The sequence below is a fragment of the Apus apus genome, chromosome 5 (genome assembly GCF_020740795.1).
Source record: "Apus apus isolate bApuApu2 chromosome 5, bApuApu2.pri.cur, whole genome shotgun sequence".
NCBI classification, from domain to species: domain Eukaryota; kingdom Metazoa; phylum Chordata; class Aves; order Apodiformes; family Apodidae; genus Apus; species Apus apus.
Genome location: NC_067286.1, coordinates 31,738,545 through 31,755,679, shown reverse-complemented (window position 1 = coordinate 31,755,679; position 17,135 = coordinate 31,738,545). Strand labels below are relative to the sequence as shown.

Sequence of the window (17,135 nt, the reverse complement as noted above, 5' to 3'; positions counted from 1 at the left end):
ATTTAAAATTGTACCAGTGTTTTTAGAATCATTACCAATTGCAAATTTTCTATCACCTGGCTTTTCGCAATTCCTCAAGTATCTTTCACTACTGGTGTTTTGCAAGTTTCTTCTTAGAATTTAGTGTAGATTTTTCTTCAAATTCCATTTTATTTCTACAGATCATTAGTAGTTCATAATATTAGCCTGTATCCTTCATTTCTCTGTCCCAAGAAGTGTTGACAAGCCTCCTAATCTCTATTTTTATATACTTCAGAAGTTCTGTCTGTTTCCTTCCCCTTCAACTTTGTTAATTAAATAAGGTGCTTCTGACACAAAAGGTTATTTCGTGTTAGAGTCATACTGTCACAGCAACTTGTTCCCCCTGGATTAACCCAAATCCAATGAGACATTTAAAATATCAACTTCCAATTAATAGGAGATAACTAGAAAAAAAAATTAAAACTAAAAATAATACGGTAAATTTTTTGTCCTCCCCAATTCAAATAATGCCTTTCCAGACAAGCAGGATTTTTAGTATCGTTTATTGTGGATAAAGGAGTACTACTGTTCATCTTCACTAGTATTCAACTCTTCTTAGTACCACACCAAAAACATCTTAGTGTTGACACCTGGCCAAAATAAACTAATTTTCCTTTTGCAAACTGTCACTTTAGGATGGCTCCATAGTGAGGAGGAATGAAGTCGTTGTCTCACTGGGGACATTTTTCATTTTGTGGTAGGAATACTATGAAATCGTACAATCTCTGATGACCTAGGCTATTGTTTCAGGTTTTCACCCTTCAATATTCAGGGTACCCTCCAATATTCAAGGTACCCTCCGACTTGATACCCTTTTTCAGTGTTTGTTTTTGTAGTCTGACTTAAGACTCTTTGCCATCTCTTAATGGAGGTCTTACTCCCTGTTGTTTGATTTCTCTCTCGTAAAAGGCAGTGTGCTCTGTATGTATCATATCTGACTCTGTAACTTTCCATTAGACCTTTTGCGAACTGTTATTTTCCCTATTTCTAAGAAGATTGTTTCCAACCCAGCTTGCTCCTAAAGGGCCTGAATTATGAAACCCTGCCAGGTGCATCCAGGCAACAAACATACTTAAATAGATTAGATAGACTCCTTCCAAATTCTGTGTTACTGTGTTAGAAGTTTATCAGCAGCTATGTAAGGTGCCGTTCCCTTTTTTCTTAGTTCTCTACACAGTTCCTAGCTTACATGATTAGGTCTTTATCCAGCCCACTTTCATTTTTCAATAAAATGTATTGTTTGAAATGTTGTATCCAGTGTTATAAAAATCGAGATATGTTTGTGTGCCTTTATTAATTTGATAATTTTATAATTCTACCTTAAATCTTGTATTTGGTAGGCATGTTATTATAGCAGAATTGGTATATTGAGTTGCAGAACAGTCTTCACTAAATGACTGTTACCACTTTCTTTGAGAAGTAGCAATATCCAGATTATTTGTATTACGCAGTGCACTGTTAGCTACAGAAATACTTGTGTCTTGGGACATTCTAAACTGATCTAGCTGACTTGTGAAGTGCTAAAAAGTGCACTTTCTCCTCTCTTGTTTAAGTTTCTCAGGAAAACTTGGTAACACGCCAGCATCGCTGAAGATCCTGGTTGTGCTGTCATCAACTGTAGTCACTGCATGGGAACACCTGAAGCTGCCAGGGCAGCTACAGTGAGAAATGTGAGAGGGAGAGAAGCCAGATCCCATTTCAGCTCCATTTACTTGACTATCAGAGGTTATACAAAAAAAGGAAAAAAGCCCCTCACCCTACCCCAAACCCCCAACCAAAAAAAAAAGAAATCAAAACAAAAGAAGGAAATATATTCAGAGAGAGCACTCCTGAAAAATCCTATTTTCTATAAACAAAGAGGAATTGGTAAATTATTGATATCTGCTAGATAAACAACAGTTTTTAACTTGTCTGTGTATCCAGCTGAGATACTGGATTGAATGTGTGTGTGTATCTCAACTTGTCTCTGTCTAGATCTGCTGACATAGGCAACTATGAAGATGGTGGGGGAAAAAATGAATAGGAATATAGAGAATATTTTTATCTCTGTATATAGGATTAATGTGTCTAAAATGGAAAATTGCATATTTCTCTGGCATTCCCTTTTTAAAAAGTTTCAGATGTCAGAGTGGATATAATAAAAGGTCAAAAAAGAATACTGGGAAATTACTTATTTTTTACCTGTACTTTCTTTGGGAAATAATAGTGTATGGTAGGTGCTGTATTACTATCAGCAAAATACTATGTTTTCTTTGGGAAATAATAACGCAAGGTACCAATGGCTTTCTTACTCTACTAAAGAGAATTATAACAATAGCTGGTGATAGGAAGCTCGTGCCAGGAAAGTCTAGTAAGAAAACCATCACAATGGAAGGTTTTTTATATGTTTGGGTTGTTTTGTTTGTTTAACAATGAGAGATTAATCACACAAATTCCCCAAAGAAGACCTTTATTCTTCATTTTAATCTTTTGGAATCAGAAGCTATTGATTGTGGGAGAGATGTCTTACAAAACTCAAGTTATCTTGGACTTCTTACAGAAGTCACAGAGGAATTTTATGAGTTAGCCTGTGTAGAAGGCCAAACTAGATTCTAGCCTTTTGTTCTGTATATGTTAAATAAGAAGATAGTTTGAATAAAATGGATCCTGAAATTAATGAATAAGCAATTTTGTTTGCTGCAGCCAAAAGGATTACATTAATTGCTTCTCTGTTACTTTTTTGAAAATAAAAAACTCTGATAACTTTTTGCTGAGGATGCTGGGGCAAATATAATTTAAATTCTTTTAACTAATGTTTTAACCTTCTATGTAACATAAGTTGACAATCATATCCCAAAGATAATACTAATATAATTCCTTCTAAGCAGTTGAGTATTTTTGCCCATTTGAGGATCAGCTTTGATTTACTTTGGTTTAACTTTCCTTAATACTCTCAAATAGCAAACAGAAGTTTGATTTTCTGTCTTTCAAACACATACAAAATATTCGCAAGCTCTGTTGAAATGAAGAAAACAGTAGTAAAACAGCAGCAAGGGATTTGATTGTTTCATAGAACGAGAAGCACAGCCACAGCAATGAGCCAGGAAATCTTGCTTTTTTTATCTTCAACTTTTATCCCAAGGTAATTTCAAAATGGAAGGTGGAAGAAGAATCAGAAGACCCTGTAGGTGGACAGAGGGTTCATATCCCAGTGATCCCAAATAGTTTTGAAAATATACCCAAAAGAACAATATCTGTCTGTCTGTCTGTCTGTCTATCTATCTATCTATCTATCTATCTATCTATCTATCTATCTATCTATCATCTATCTATCTACCTATCTATTTAATTGGGGTAAAGAGAAGGGTTCTCCTTCCCTTGACATTAACAGTGCCTTTTAGCCACATTTGCACTGCAGGCACCACACCTCACTTGGACATCTCTCTAACAGTTTAAATAAACTGGCTTGGCTCCTATTAGCAGTGTTGCCACAACAGTCTTGCAGTCCTTTTTCTGTAACTCAGGGACAAAAATATGCCTGCCATAGGACCTCTGCATAAGGAAGTTTTCAATTTGGAACTTTTGGAATGTTTTTGCTTTTAGGCATTTCTAAAAATAGTTTCCATTAAAATATCTCTTCACAGCAGATTTCAGCGAATTGAACAAAATTAAATATCAGGTTAAAGCAAAACAATCTTGAAAACATTATCAGGCCTGTAATTATGCAATTAAGTTTTTTGTGTTCTCGGTCTATTACAAAGTTTAATAAAAGTTTAACATGGAGAAAATTAACAAAAAATTATATAGACACATTAGGAAGACTTCTCTGTGAAGGCAACCTAAAGAAATTATAACTGGGGGGTAAATACTAATTTGAATGTAAGATGTATCCAAAATCGAGTTAGTCCTTTTGAGAGAAGCACACCAGAATAGCAAAATGACTCACTAATAAAATAGTTCATCATTAAAGCTAATACTTATTAAAGAGTAGAGAATTTCTCATTTGCTCCTTTCCTGCTGTGTAGGAGCTCTCCCAGCCACTAAGTAGAAAGAAACTAGGAGACTCTTGGAAAGCAGCTGGCTTCAGCAGTTATTCTTAGGATTATAGCTGGTCCTTTGCCTGCTTCTGCTAATTGCGACCACGTGGAGCAGTGAAGCTTTAGCAAAATGTTAACTCAGTATAAGTACCGGAATAGAAAGCCAAAATGTCTGCTGTCACACTTGGGCATGAAAGTCTAATTAGTTATGGACAAGAAAATAATTCCTTTTTAGTCTTAATTTAGGCCATTCTGAAATACTTGTTGCTTCATGCATAAATTCTTTTTTCTCAATTATTTTGTAATGAGAATATCCAAATTAATAGTGAGGTGCATAATTTACTGTTGATTATGGATTATTTCTATTTAAGATTTCATTAGATTTTAAAAGTCCATCTTCCAAAAATAAGCATTTTCTTATGGTTTGCTGAGATCAGTTTCTCATAGTTCATTTTCAATGAGAGTTGAAAGTTATTCTTTTGAAGAAAAAGTGCTAGCAATTTTGTTCTTGATGTGATGCAGCTAACTGTAGCTGTGGCTGGCCTCAAAATCACAGAATTTGATAAAACTACCAATATATGCTCAGAGTACCATCATACTCTGCAGTATTAATATCTACTCTGGTTCCGTCAGCGTATGCTGTTCCTGGCTGGTTTGCGCCATCACTAATCATATAATGGAAATCTCTGCCTAAATTTCTTGTCATTCTATTATAATCCCAAATAGTAGTGTATGTTACAGGAAAGCTTGGATATAGGAGAAATTCCTGTTCTATGACCACAGCTTCTAAATTTGAAGTTACATTAGCCTCTGTTACTCCTGTGCCTTATACAGCTAGAAGAATGAGTGGCTGATACCTAGAGGAGCAGTATAAATAGTGTTCAATGAGTTTAGATTATTACTACTGTATTCCTTAAAAGCTGTCTTGCATATGAGTACCTGGCAAATTCAGGTGGATTCTGTCTCTGTGACCTTTCCAAATCCTACTAATTCAGCAGTGCCCAGAAGAACTACTGTTTCCTTTCTTGTGTCTAAGGTTCTCCCCAGTTTGCATGAGAGGGAAGAGTTGGCGTCTTGTTGCATATTACTGCCTTATCTAACTGACATGTAGGTTTTCAGTGTTACCATAAGAAGTTAATGTGCAGGCAAATAAGTGCACACACTGTGAACTTCTATTTGGACAGAAATAGTGAAGTTTTATTCCTGGTTGGTTGACTTAGTTACCAGGAAGATACTTACTGAATAAGAAGACTCATGACTCAAATGACAGATTAGTTAAATTACTGAGTATTATTACTGCTGGGATTTTTCTCAGTTCTCACATTCCAGAGTTCATTACATGTTTCTGAATAGAGCAGGAGCTAAGATTTCTGAAACATGGTTTAATTTGTTTAAAAAACAACCATGTTAAATAACAGAGTGCTTAAGTTAAAGAGAATATTCACAGTAAAAAGAGGTGTTGATGAGTTTTGGACTTTTGCAGCTCTTGCCAATCAATAGAAGAGGGTTACCCCACAAGATATTTAAGATTTTTTCATTAGAGTGTTGGTGTATCTAAGCCAGATTCAAACACCAGCCTGCACTAGTGCTGAGTAGCAGTTAACAACTTCTTCAATCTATCTCACAAATGGCCAGCATTGGCTAATGGGTACTCCCGTTCATCTTCACAAGCTATTTTGCAGTGGATATGGGAATGAGCTCACAAGACCATCCCCTTCCCCCTTTTATACACCTTGTTCTAGAGGTAAGTGTGGTTCGGGGGAAAAAGGGTGGGATGTCATGAGATGAAAGTGATGTGGGCTTCGTAAATTTTTTGCAAACCTCAGTAAAGGCATGTATCTGGGAATTCAGTCGAATTCTTATTTTTTGCCCAAAGAGGTTACCCAGTCCTAAATTGACATGCTTTCCTTGAACTGGGAGTCAGAAATCCCTTTTCTCTTCTGTTTTTCTGCTGCAGAAATTCCCAACATTCCCATTATGTGGGCTCCAGAGAGGGGTAAGCAACATCTTCAATCCCACCCAATCATTTCCAAACTAATTCTTTGCTAGTATTTCTTGCTTTTTTTAATCATCATCAGAAACAGTTTTTAGACACATTTCCCCCATTTGTTTGATTTTCTTGTGGATTCTCATATTTTTGTTTTATAGGAAGGTCCCATGGCCTCCCCAAGTGTTAGGGTCAGACTCATCCGCTGTTTCCGTTTGTGTGCTATTCTCTTGTGGATTTTCATGGTTCTCTCTGATCTATTGATATTACCAGAGGGTGAGCATCTAACTTCTTGGGACTGTTTCACTCATGGTACCCTAAGTTACTGAAAAAGCACTGCCACCCTGCTGCCCTGTCAGTCGATTGGCAGGCTTATGTTTGCTGATATTCGCATCTAATTATTCACAGGCTTTAGTGTTTTGCTGCCTTGCCTGTCTGGGGACTGCCTAGCATTCACTACTCTCTTTTATTCTTTCTGCCTACTAGCAGTGTGGCAATTGTCCTCCTGAAATCTTGGTCCTATGCCTGACCGTCTGGCATTACCTCTTGATCAGCTAATTGCTTGCACTGGCTACTACTGCCCTCTCCATCTGTTCGACGGCATGTATCGCCTCCTTATTGTCCTTTCAATCTGATTGCACATTGGCATTGGCCTTCTGCTGCCCTGTCTCCCATTCCAAGTGCCTGGCATTACCTTCCTGCTGAGTGCATCTGCTGACTTTGCTGAATTGCTCTTCTGCTGCTTGGGACACTTGCTGACTGTTTGGTACTGCTTTATCGACTTGCTGAATGTCTGGCATTTTCCTTCTTCCTTTTCACCTGCTTCTTGATTATAGTGTCCTCTTGCTGCTCTTGGAGTCTGCTTACTCACTGATACTTGCTCTTTTGCGGTCCTGTCCACTTGCTTTTATGCCTGGCATTTCTACCGTATTGTCCTGCCCACCTGCCTAGATTTTATTTCTAAATATGCACTAGTCTGAAAAAAAATAAGAAGACTTGTAAGGAATGGGGAAAAGAAATTGTCTGGCTCCTTCCTGATCTGATTCAGTTCAAAATACTAGCCAAAAACTGATCTCAGTATCAGAACCCAGCTTTTTCACAGAACTGCTCAAAACACTTTCCATTCTTAGAAAAAAAACCCCAACAAACAAACTACAACAAAACCAGAACAAAAAAGCACAAAACAAACAAAAAAAAAAACAAAACTGAATTGTATTTAGTCTTTGCTTCCATCACTTCATTTGATACATATATTACTATTCAGTAATACTGTATTCAGTATTAAATTTAGTAGTAACTAAGTTCAAAAATTAATCACTAATATTAGCTATAGTAATTCTCAGAATCCATGGAAGGTAGGTAATAACAGGGTAAAAAACAATTGGTTGCTGAGGCTCAGAAAGATTAAAGTTTGAATGTAGAGTTATGTTCACTAAACACAGTGGATCAAAGGAGCTAAATAAGAAATATTACTAATATCTTAATATAAAACACAAGGTTGCAGCTAATCTAAAAAAGCCATTGGATCAATACAGTATTACCAAACCGCAGTGTGTCATAGTTGCTGCTTTCTGCTCTTTCTGTCCTGCGAGAGTGGTCGGTTGCCAGTTTACAGAAACCTTTTTGTCACTGCCTCAAAGATTAAGAACAAGGCCTTGCTTACATCTGTAAGGTCCACAGTAAGGGAATAAATAATTGTCATAGCTTAGTGTAAAAAGCAGGATTTCATGCCTCTTTTCTGTATTTCATCTCACTTGATCACTCTTTTCCTAGCTCTGCCACAGTTTCTAGCTTATTATGAGTGGTTTTGGTGTTAATTACTCTTTTGAATCCAGTATCAACTAGGAACTGGAGAGAATGTTCTGTCATAAGGAACCCTGTCATAATTTCATAATAAAGTTTTCCTACACTTAAAATAATTGTAATATGCTTTCAAGTTTAGCTTTTAATCTCTCCAGATTTAATATTACTACTTTCTCAGTCTTCAGAGATATCCTAAATATGCAAAATTATGTCTAACCATAAAGGCAGAGCAGCATCCCGTGAGTCAGTAACCTCTTTCACCTGTGCGAGACCAACTGTGGAATCAGTGAGAGATGCTGTGGGAGAGGAGCTTCCTCCCATACTCCTGACACCAGCTCTGAGTAGTATGGCTCCTAGAGCCTCAGACAGTGTTCCAAATAAGAGCCAGTGGGAGCCTGCTGCTAGTTTTCACAGTAGTTTCTAGAAATCTGGTATACTTGTGTCCTGCTCCAAGGAACCAGAAGATGCAAACGTCCCCCCCTCTCTTGTGGTCTCGTAGGCTCTCCTGCCCTCTTCTCAGCCTTTCCAACCCTTGCTTCTCCAGGTGTTTATAGGGTTTTTTACAACTTTGCAAACTCTTAGAGTCAGTAGGTTGGCAGTCTCTCACCACCAGCTTCGCGCCGTTGAGGGTTCTGGTGACGAGCAGATCTCAGTGACAATTCTCTTTCTCCAAGCTTTAAATCCCAGTGTTACTTTGCTCCTTCCCTAGACCGTTGTTTGAAAAGTGACATCAAATGCTGGAAGGGAGAGAGAATATTCACTCTAGCACTGTGAGGCTGCAGAAGGCTGCTAGAACTCACTTCTTATCCCAAGCCTTTTTCCAGTGTATCATTTTAGTTATTTTTAATACAGTTTTTTAAAAAGTTAGTAGTACCTCAGGAAAAACTCGCTAGTTTTCAAATAATATTCAGGTTATATGGAATTTCAGCTATACAAAATGCAGAAAAGCATCAGAAACTGGAGAAAACTAAACTTTTTATTGAATGTATGTCATTTTCTGGCTTGAAAATTATACCTACCAGAGAACTGATACAGTACCGTCTCAGGCAGCTTCACTGTAAAATATCTACGTAAATCAGTTCTCCATCTGCAACGATCACATTATGCTACAAGTATTTAAATCAGCTAAAAAAAATCTATGTTAAGTTGAAAGAATACATTTTCATTTTTGTCATTTAAAAGGGTCAAAATTTGGTTAAAGAAACAATGAAAAATTTGTGCACAGAGCCCTGGGAATAATATCTATCAAATCCCATTAGTAATGAAAGATGACAATATTTAGTCTTGTGTGTGTGTCGACATTTTTTGGGGTTTTTTTATGGCTTGGTTTCTATTGTTAGGGTATTTTTTAAACTATCCTGTGTGCTTTTCAACAAAAAAATAGCTTCTGGAACACTCATGAAGAGTTAAGTGTCTTTCCAGTTTGTAGACTTTTACTTTCCAGGATAACTAAATTTCCAGTTATCAGAACAATTGTATCTCAGTTTTGTCTTGTTAGACTTCCTTGTTATCCTTCCTTATTATCTCTGATAAAGAAAAACTCATTAAATTCTGATAGTCATTTCCTGAACTATAATGTCTAAATCATACAAATTATTTTTCAGGATAATGATTTTCATATAACCTCTGCTTACTTCAGCACAGCATTTAACGTCCATCAAAACTTTCACAGTTTGCTTTCTTGATGTGTGTTTTCCAAAGGTATAATTTCTAATGATAGTCAGTACTGTAGCATCTAAGCACCTTTCTTCCGTTGTTTATGAAATAAAATTCCAGATTAATACAGGTCTTTCTCTTTTAAAACAAAGATAGGTATCTAATTATGCTGTTACCTTTGGGAGTTCCAGGTGTCCTACTGCCCTGGTCCACTTAATCATTACTTTCCGTTTCAGTTGAAGTTTTGCATTCTTTTTTTTTTTTTCATAGAATCATAGAATGGTTTGGGTTGGAAGTGACCTTAAAAACCTAGTTCTAACCCTCCTGCCCTGAGCAGGGACACCTGCTCACCCCACTAGACCCACTAGACCAGGCTGCTCAAAGCCCCATCCAGCCTGGCCCTGAACACTTCCAGAGAGAGAGCAACCACATCTTCTCTGGGCAACCTCTTCTAGTATCTCACCACCCTCACAGTTAAGAATTCCTTAAGTAATATCTAGTCTAAATCTACCCTTTCTACAGTTTGAAAACATCCCTCATTCTGTCACTACAAGCCCTTGTAAAAGCCTCTCCCCAGCTTTCTTGTAGGGTCCTTCAGGTACTGGAAGGCTGCTGTAAGGTCTCCCCAGAGCCTTCTCTTCTCCAGGCTGAATAACCCCAACTCTCTCAGCCTGTCTTCATAGGAGAGGTCCTCCAGCCCTCTGATCATCTTCGTGATCCTCCTCTGGACAATTATTTAAGAATAATATGTGCCTAACAGTGACCCTTATCAACTTGGAACTTAGACTTCAGTTTCATATGTTGATTCTGGATCCATTTTGAAAAAAATAATTTCTTTAATTTTAGACAAGAATGCTTCTGTTAAGTATTATGGTAAAGAACATATATGTATTTTCATTCATGCACTGACATCAGTGATGTAGAATTTTGCTGCCCAAGCTTTTGTAACAATTTGGTGAATGTCAATAGATACTGAGTAAGTTCCAGTGTCTCCCTCCTGTTACCTCTTTACTTAGTGGTTAAATAACTTTTGTTAGAAAACTGAGAAGATGGATACACATTGCAGATGTAAGAAGCAAGGCAATTCTGGGTTTGTATAATTAGTTCTGAACATCACAATTTGTAACCCATTATTTATTATTTTATTTGGTTAAATATATTTGGGAAGATTTAAACATCCTCTGGGTTCCCTTTTCTTAAAATGTCCTTTAGAGTACAGGCTAGGAAAAGGTGTTTACATGGTTATAATGCAGATAATATCTATGGCTTAAAGTTAGTGAATTTCTTTAGTAAATCAAACTGATATACTCACATGGAAGAAGAACTAGTCATCTGTCCCTCAATGACTGTTGCACAATTGTTCCCTGCAGTTCATTTTTCTGTTGTTTTGCCCAGCCAGGTTTTAGATTTTTTTATTTGCTGGAGTTTCTTTCACTTCACTTGAGAATTTGATGAAGTCAGGTAGATGTTATGGTTCAGAGATTTTGTCTGAGACTGCACCTAAACTTTGGTTTAATTAGTCCTTTACTGCTCTCAGAGTGCATCATAGCAACACTAACTAATCTTTTCCACCCTTGCTGTTTGCTTTCAGGAAATATTTGTTCACCTTAATTGGCTTTTTATTTTAATTTTTTTTGCAGATAGATAGACTTTATGAAATAAGCTTTATTTTGTGTAGTGCTGCAATCACATACATCGCTCAAGTGGCCAATTTTGCAGATTTCAAAGCTGAATAAAACCTTCACATTCCACCTTCTTTTTTCTTTTTTTCTTTTTTTTCTTTTGCTCCCCGCTCCCCCGCACTCCAGCATTTTTGGATTACAGCTCCTGTAGCTCCCTTTTAAAGAGTGAAAAATGATTGAATGATTGCCACTTCTTTCTATTAGCTGACCAGTTCTTTCTTTCAAACCAAGTAGTGTTTATATATCCAGTGGCATATGGAATTAATCCATGAACAGCAAGGCCTAAAACTACAGTCTGTCTCCAACTCTTCTGCAATTCATACAAGTTTTAATGATTTCTTTGCTGTTCAGCATTGGTGGTTCCTGGGATGAGAGAAACAGAGGAGGATGCTACGTTCTTTTAGATCTCCTTGTCTCCTAGGGATTTTGTTCCCTGCAGCATCTTAATGAGAAGCTGCTGTTAACACATCATCACTCTTTGCAGTCAAGAGGGAGTCTGTAACAGTAGAGTTTCCTTTAACAAAGATGGTTTACTAACCTAGCTGGACCTTGTGGGTTTGTCTCAATTAATAGCTTGTCTCATTTTTAAGACAGCTTAGTATTTCCCCAGAAATATTTTTTGTCTTGCTTTCTTTTCCTCGCTAACTTCCTCTAAATGAGGATTTTTTATTTTTAACTCATTCAATCAGACACATGGTATTGAGCAATTAACCTTAGATTCATATGATTTCTTGTTATTCTGAATTACTGTCTTTCATTATCCATATACATTGTACCCAAATACTGCTGTCTAGTTATTTTACTGAAGTTAATCTGCTTGGAGCTATGATGTTTGTAGTTGTTCTCTGAATGTGAGCATATTGCTGTGGTTGTGAGCTGCTTAGCTTGTATTGCAAGAGTCCAGTCCTCTGTACATTGATTTTAAGTACTTAGAGGAAGAACTAATGTGTTCCCTGTGTCCATCTAAGAATTTCTTCAGCCTTAGCAGTTGTTACATGCTACCAGTGTTCTCGGTGATCCACTAGACACTGCTAGAATACTACTATTCTACTGAAAAAGTTTGAACACAGTGAATTTCAAAAAGCAGTGAGGTTTTTCTGCACAACATGGTCTGCTTCTTGAACCACAGCAGAAGTGCCTGTGACAGGAGGTTCTTATATACCTATGTTGTTATACCTATATTGATTAAAAGGTGACTACATAATAAGAACTTCATGGTTAAGAGTTGGGCCATTGTGAAGTAAACGGACAGAACTTGCCTATACAATGCAAAAGGTGCGTTAATGTGAAAGCCTTTCTCTGTTACAGCTGAGTAGTGTCAATAAATGTTTGAACTCGTTTTAGCTAGTGCATGAAAGATGTCTTCTAAAACTGTAAGAAACCTAGTGTTTTGGATACAGAAATGTGTATAGAACAGATCTTAGGAACTGTGAAATCAGGATAAACCATTTTATATTGGATTTTGTTATATTGTTTATTATTATTGAGTATTATAATCCATTAATTAAATTATAAAATCAAATTCCAGTTGAAAAGGTGAACTTGATATATGTAATATTCCTCATTCAGTTGTAGATTAGGAACTCTGCTGTCTTCTGTTTCAGTGCTCTGTGCTGCAGCAGTCTCAACAAGGTACTTTCCATCTTCTCTTTGAGAAACCTTTTCATCCAATTGTTTCCATTAGAATCTTGGAGAAAAAAAAACATGTGATTTGTGCCAGGAGTTAAATAATTCTCTTTAGAAAATTGTTTGACTGACTGCACAGTAGATCACTGTGGCTTTCAAAATCTGTTCAGTTGTTCAATTCCAATGAGTGCACTGTTCACGTTTACCCAAACGGACAACTGTTCAGACTCCAAACACAGGAATTTCATCACTTGATCTCACTGAAGAATCCTTTCTATGAGTTCTTAGCTTATGGCAGAACTACTTTAAAAATGTTGCTATTAGACATGCTTTATCATTTACTTGGGGAATATAGATGCTATGAAAAGAAATCTTTAGAGAAATTACTTTTTGTACTTCTCAGATTACTGTCATATCTGCTTGAAAAATTATCACTCAGTAGTCTGTCCTTTGTAGTCTAGAAGGTGTATTTTAGGAAGGATTTTTTTTAAAAAATCTTTTAAATCATATTTGAGATCTGAAATTGTTTGCAGGAACTACTTTACCTATGGCAGAAAATGACTTGAGTTTCAGAAGTACAAATATTCCATATGCAATATTTTGTCTTTGGCAGAAGGTAGCAAATGATAAATAGTAACAGGCAACACTCTCTAAAGAAAAGCATTCAAAAACCATCTCAGTAGAAAATGCATTGGAGCTAAAGCATTGCAAAATTATTTATTGAGAGAAGCGAAATTGCAAGTAAGAACTTTTGGTTCTTTCACTGCTCAAGAGACTGAACAAGTTCTTAAGAGAAAGCAGCATATATCTCTACGTGGTGGCCTTATTCTTTGTGCTGATGAGGATCTCTAAAGAATAGGGGCTTTTCATTTCCAGTGATACTAGTATCACAACTAAGAGACAGGTTTGTTTCTCTTAGGTAGTTCTAGACTTCCTTGCTTAATATACTTTCCCCCCTTATATAAAAAATCCAAGTTTGCCATGAGTTTTACATGAAATGTAGCTTCTTGTACCCTGACTCTCTTTTGGCATAAATACATAGCCTAGAAAATAGTACACATAACCAGAAGCATTATGCGGGGTACTTTTTTAGGAGATGGTGTTCCCTAGTTATTATGCAGTTAGATAAAGCTCAGCTACATTAATTGTAGAATTCTTGCTGATACTGTTGAGATATTGTAGATATTCTTATTGATACTCATTTCTGCTGTGTGATTCTTTGATTTGCAGGGAACAAAATTTTTCATTTCTGAGGTTTTGTCACACCTCTCCAGTTTTTAAAGAATTTTGCAAAAGTTGTGATGGGTTACATAGATTTTTACATTTTATATTGAATATAAAGCAGTTTGAAGTAAGTGAGGGAAAACTGGAAGGAATAATAATGATGAATAGATAAAATTTTAACTGTGTTTTTGTAGTAGAGTGGTGTCACTACCTTACCAGCAAGCCTTCAGCTTCACTACTTTTATTGAACAGCAAGGGATTCATTCTTACATGAAGTGGACTTGAAGTGGGAGGCAGAGCAGTTTACACATGAAAAAGAGGGCTGAAAAAAGAATGTAGGCACCTGCCCCTTTTGTGTAAGCAAGTGCAGGGACTTGTTTCCAGCTGTTGTTTTAACAAGCTTATTTTCCTATCCTCTCCCCTGTGGCAAATACTGCTCTGCCTTTGACACTGGCTTAACGTACAGCACTATATAGCTGTAACATACTGCACCTGGTGGGCTGTGTACAACTTCATGGAGCTTAAAATACACAGTGCAGAAAAATATTTTGTAAGCATTTTCGGTGTTTGGGTAACTATTTCTAAAAATGATTGTTCTGTTGCTTTTGTGACAATGTATGGAAGTGGGCAATATCATAAAATTAAGATCAGTTTATATGGCATAAATACTTAATATACATTTACCACCTTAAAACTTTGTTTAGCAATCAAGATTAAAAAATATTATTTTTAACAATTACTGTATTAGAAGTGATACTTAGAAGTTTCACATGGTTTGATCGCCCACATGCAGCAGTGTAATTAACATTTTTATTTCACAAGTGGGGCAGGCAAAACAGTGATCTGGGAAGTTTATGTAAATCAGATCCAACAAGGTTTAGCTCAGAACTGAGATTCAACCTACTGAGATGTGGGAACGAGTTATAGATTCCACAGTGTTGCTTTCTCTAGTATATTCATGAAAATTTTCAGCTTCTTCATTGTGTATAAAACTGTGAAGCATCTTCCCCAAAATGTTTTGCAAATTGTAAGTAAAAATGAAACTGAATGTTATTAATTAAATCTTTTTATTAGTTTGATTTCACTTGAAGAAAGCACGGGGTTTTTTTGTAAGTTACAATAAATACTGAAATCTTTATTAACTAATGTACACTTATGTATTTCTTTTTTTTACAAATATAGCTATCATTGGAGCCCAATTATTACAAATTAAATATATTCATGTCTTGGTCAAGCATTGAGTGTTGTCAGAGGTACCTCTACCAGCCAGTTGCTTGTTATGCTCATATACTCAGTGGAATTGTACTGATAGAATCATTTGCTCATGTCTGTTTATAAACAAAAAGGACGTAGAATTAGCTCTTGGTATCTGAGTGTCATGGCATATACATTAGGTTACATTAAGTTACCATAAATGGTACAATGGATACCAGTGAAAAGAGTGAGGGAAATCGGAGGGGACAAACTGCAGGCAGAGGGAATCATGGATATGGGGAGAAACAGAGAAAACAGACTATTTTTGATCTAATCTAACAGCAGTTATAGCTATGACAGATAAGGGTGAAGTAACTGGGGTTGTTTAGTCTGGAGAAAAGGAGGCTGAGGGGACCTTCCCACTCTCTACATCTACCTGAAAGGAGGATGTAACAAGGTGGGGATTGGTCTCTTCTCCCAAATAACAAGTGATAGGACAAGAAGAAAGGTCCTCAGGTTGTGCCAGGGGAGATTTAGGTTGGCTATTTGGAAATATTTCTTCACTGAAAGTGTTGTCAGGCACAGGAACAGGCTTCCCAGGGAAGTAGTTGAATCCCCATCCCTGAGTGTATTTAAAAAGCATGTAGATCCAGGCTTAGGGATATGTTTAGCACTAGACTCAATAGAGTTTGGTTGATGGTTGGACTCAATGATCTTAGAAGTCTTTTCCAACCAAAACGATTATATGTTTCTATAAGTTCTGTAGAGTCATTCTGGGATTTTTGGGATCTTAGTGGCAACAGATTCATTACAAATATGCTGACATTACAAGCAAACTTCAAATTCACATTTGTGTGCTGCAGAATTAATATCAGTGGAAATGCCTGATAGGTGCATACAGATGCATCAGTTTGTGGAGTTCATTTTTAGTTGGCTGCACCAATCAGGGTTTCACCCACCTTTGGCTGTTTATAGATCTGAGTTGGGAGAAGAAGAGGAAAAATAACATGTAATCAAGTCAGTTATTGGAGGAATATGTACCAAGCTCACCATTGATAAAAAGGAAGGGTGAGAGAGTAAGCCACCCAGGTATGTTTAGACATGCTTTGGTTTATTTTGTTTAAAATAATTCTATAAAAGCCTGGGAGAGTTTTTAGTATGTGTGTGTGTCTGACACACATAGCAGCATTTGACATAAAAAAGACCTAACAGCAGCATGCAAATGGAAAGTTGCCAAATCAGGCTGGGTTTCTTACTGTACATTGAACTTGACAGAAACCTCAGTGTTCACTTCATGCAGGGGAACAAACACACACATCAGAGACAGCACTGGCCTAATGTCTACCTAGACACCCCCAGTCAGTCCTGCGAGCCCAAACATAGTGATGGGTGCTTACTTTAGCCTTATGTAAGTTATTCTTGTCTCTTCTGAAACTACAGAACAGTTGATGGGTTTTTACAGGCTAGCACTCATGGATAACATACTGTTGAGGAAACAATCACTTCCAAGCTGTTACTTTTAAGGTGCATCTGACCAGGTTCTTTGGTGTGGGTGTGAATCTGTCAAAAGCTCTAGAATGACCGCATACACCTACATCTGGGATCCCCCCTGTTGAGAAGCAGCTATTCATTGCCCTCTGGATGCAGGCCATTTTTTACTTACATGGATCTCTGATGACTAATTTGATTTTGAGAAGTCAATTATAATCATAGTTGCATACATGTGAAAGGACAGCTGTGCATGGTGTATCTCTGGCTGCAGCACCCCAGTAGTGTGCTAGGGCCACTGCATTGTTAGAAAGTTATCATCTTTGATGACAAGTTGAGAGACTTTTGCAACCCTGCTTGTGTTTGGTTGCTTTGCAGCAATATCATATGTGATTGGTTTTAGCTGTTTGTCAAATTAACTGAGCAATTAGCCAAAGA

The 17,135-nt window shown here is 36.9% G+C and overlaps 1 protein-coding gene across 27 annotated transcripts in view; it reads left to right on the top strand.

The window, feature by feature from the left end:
- The window catches only part of GPHN (gephyrin), a 270,378-nt gene that overhangs the window by 138,865 nt on the left and 114,378 nt on the right, over positions 1-17,135 (top strand). For 18 of the 27 annotated variants that reach the window (XR_007889566.1, XM_051620186.1, XM_051620184.1 and 15 more), the window contains exon 5: positions 5,995-6,033. The exons of the other annotated variants lie outside the window; for them this stretch is intronic. Coding sequence is in view for 17 of the 18 variants with exons in the window: in XM_051620186.1 (XP_051476146.1) it covers positions 5,995-6,033 (39 nt within the window). In the remaining variant the exon portion in view is untranslated. The remainder of the gene's footprint in view (positions 1-5,994; positions 6,034-17,135) is intronic. 27 annotated transcript variants of the gene reach the window in all.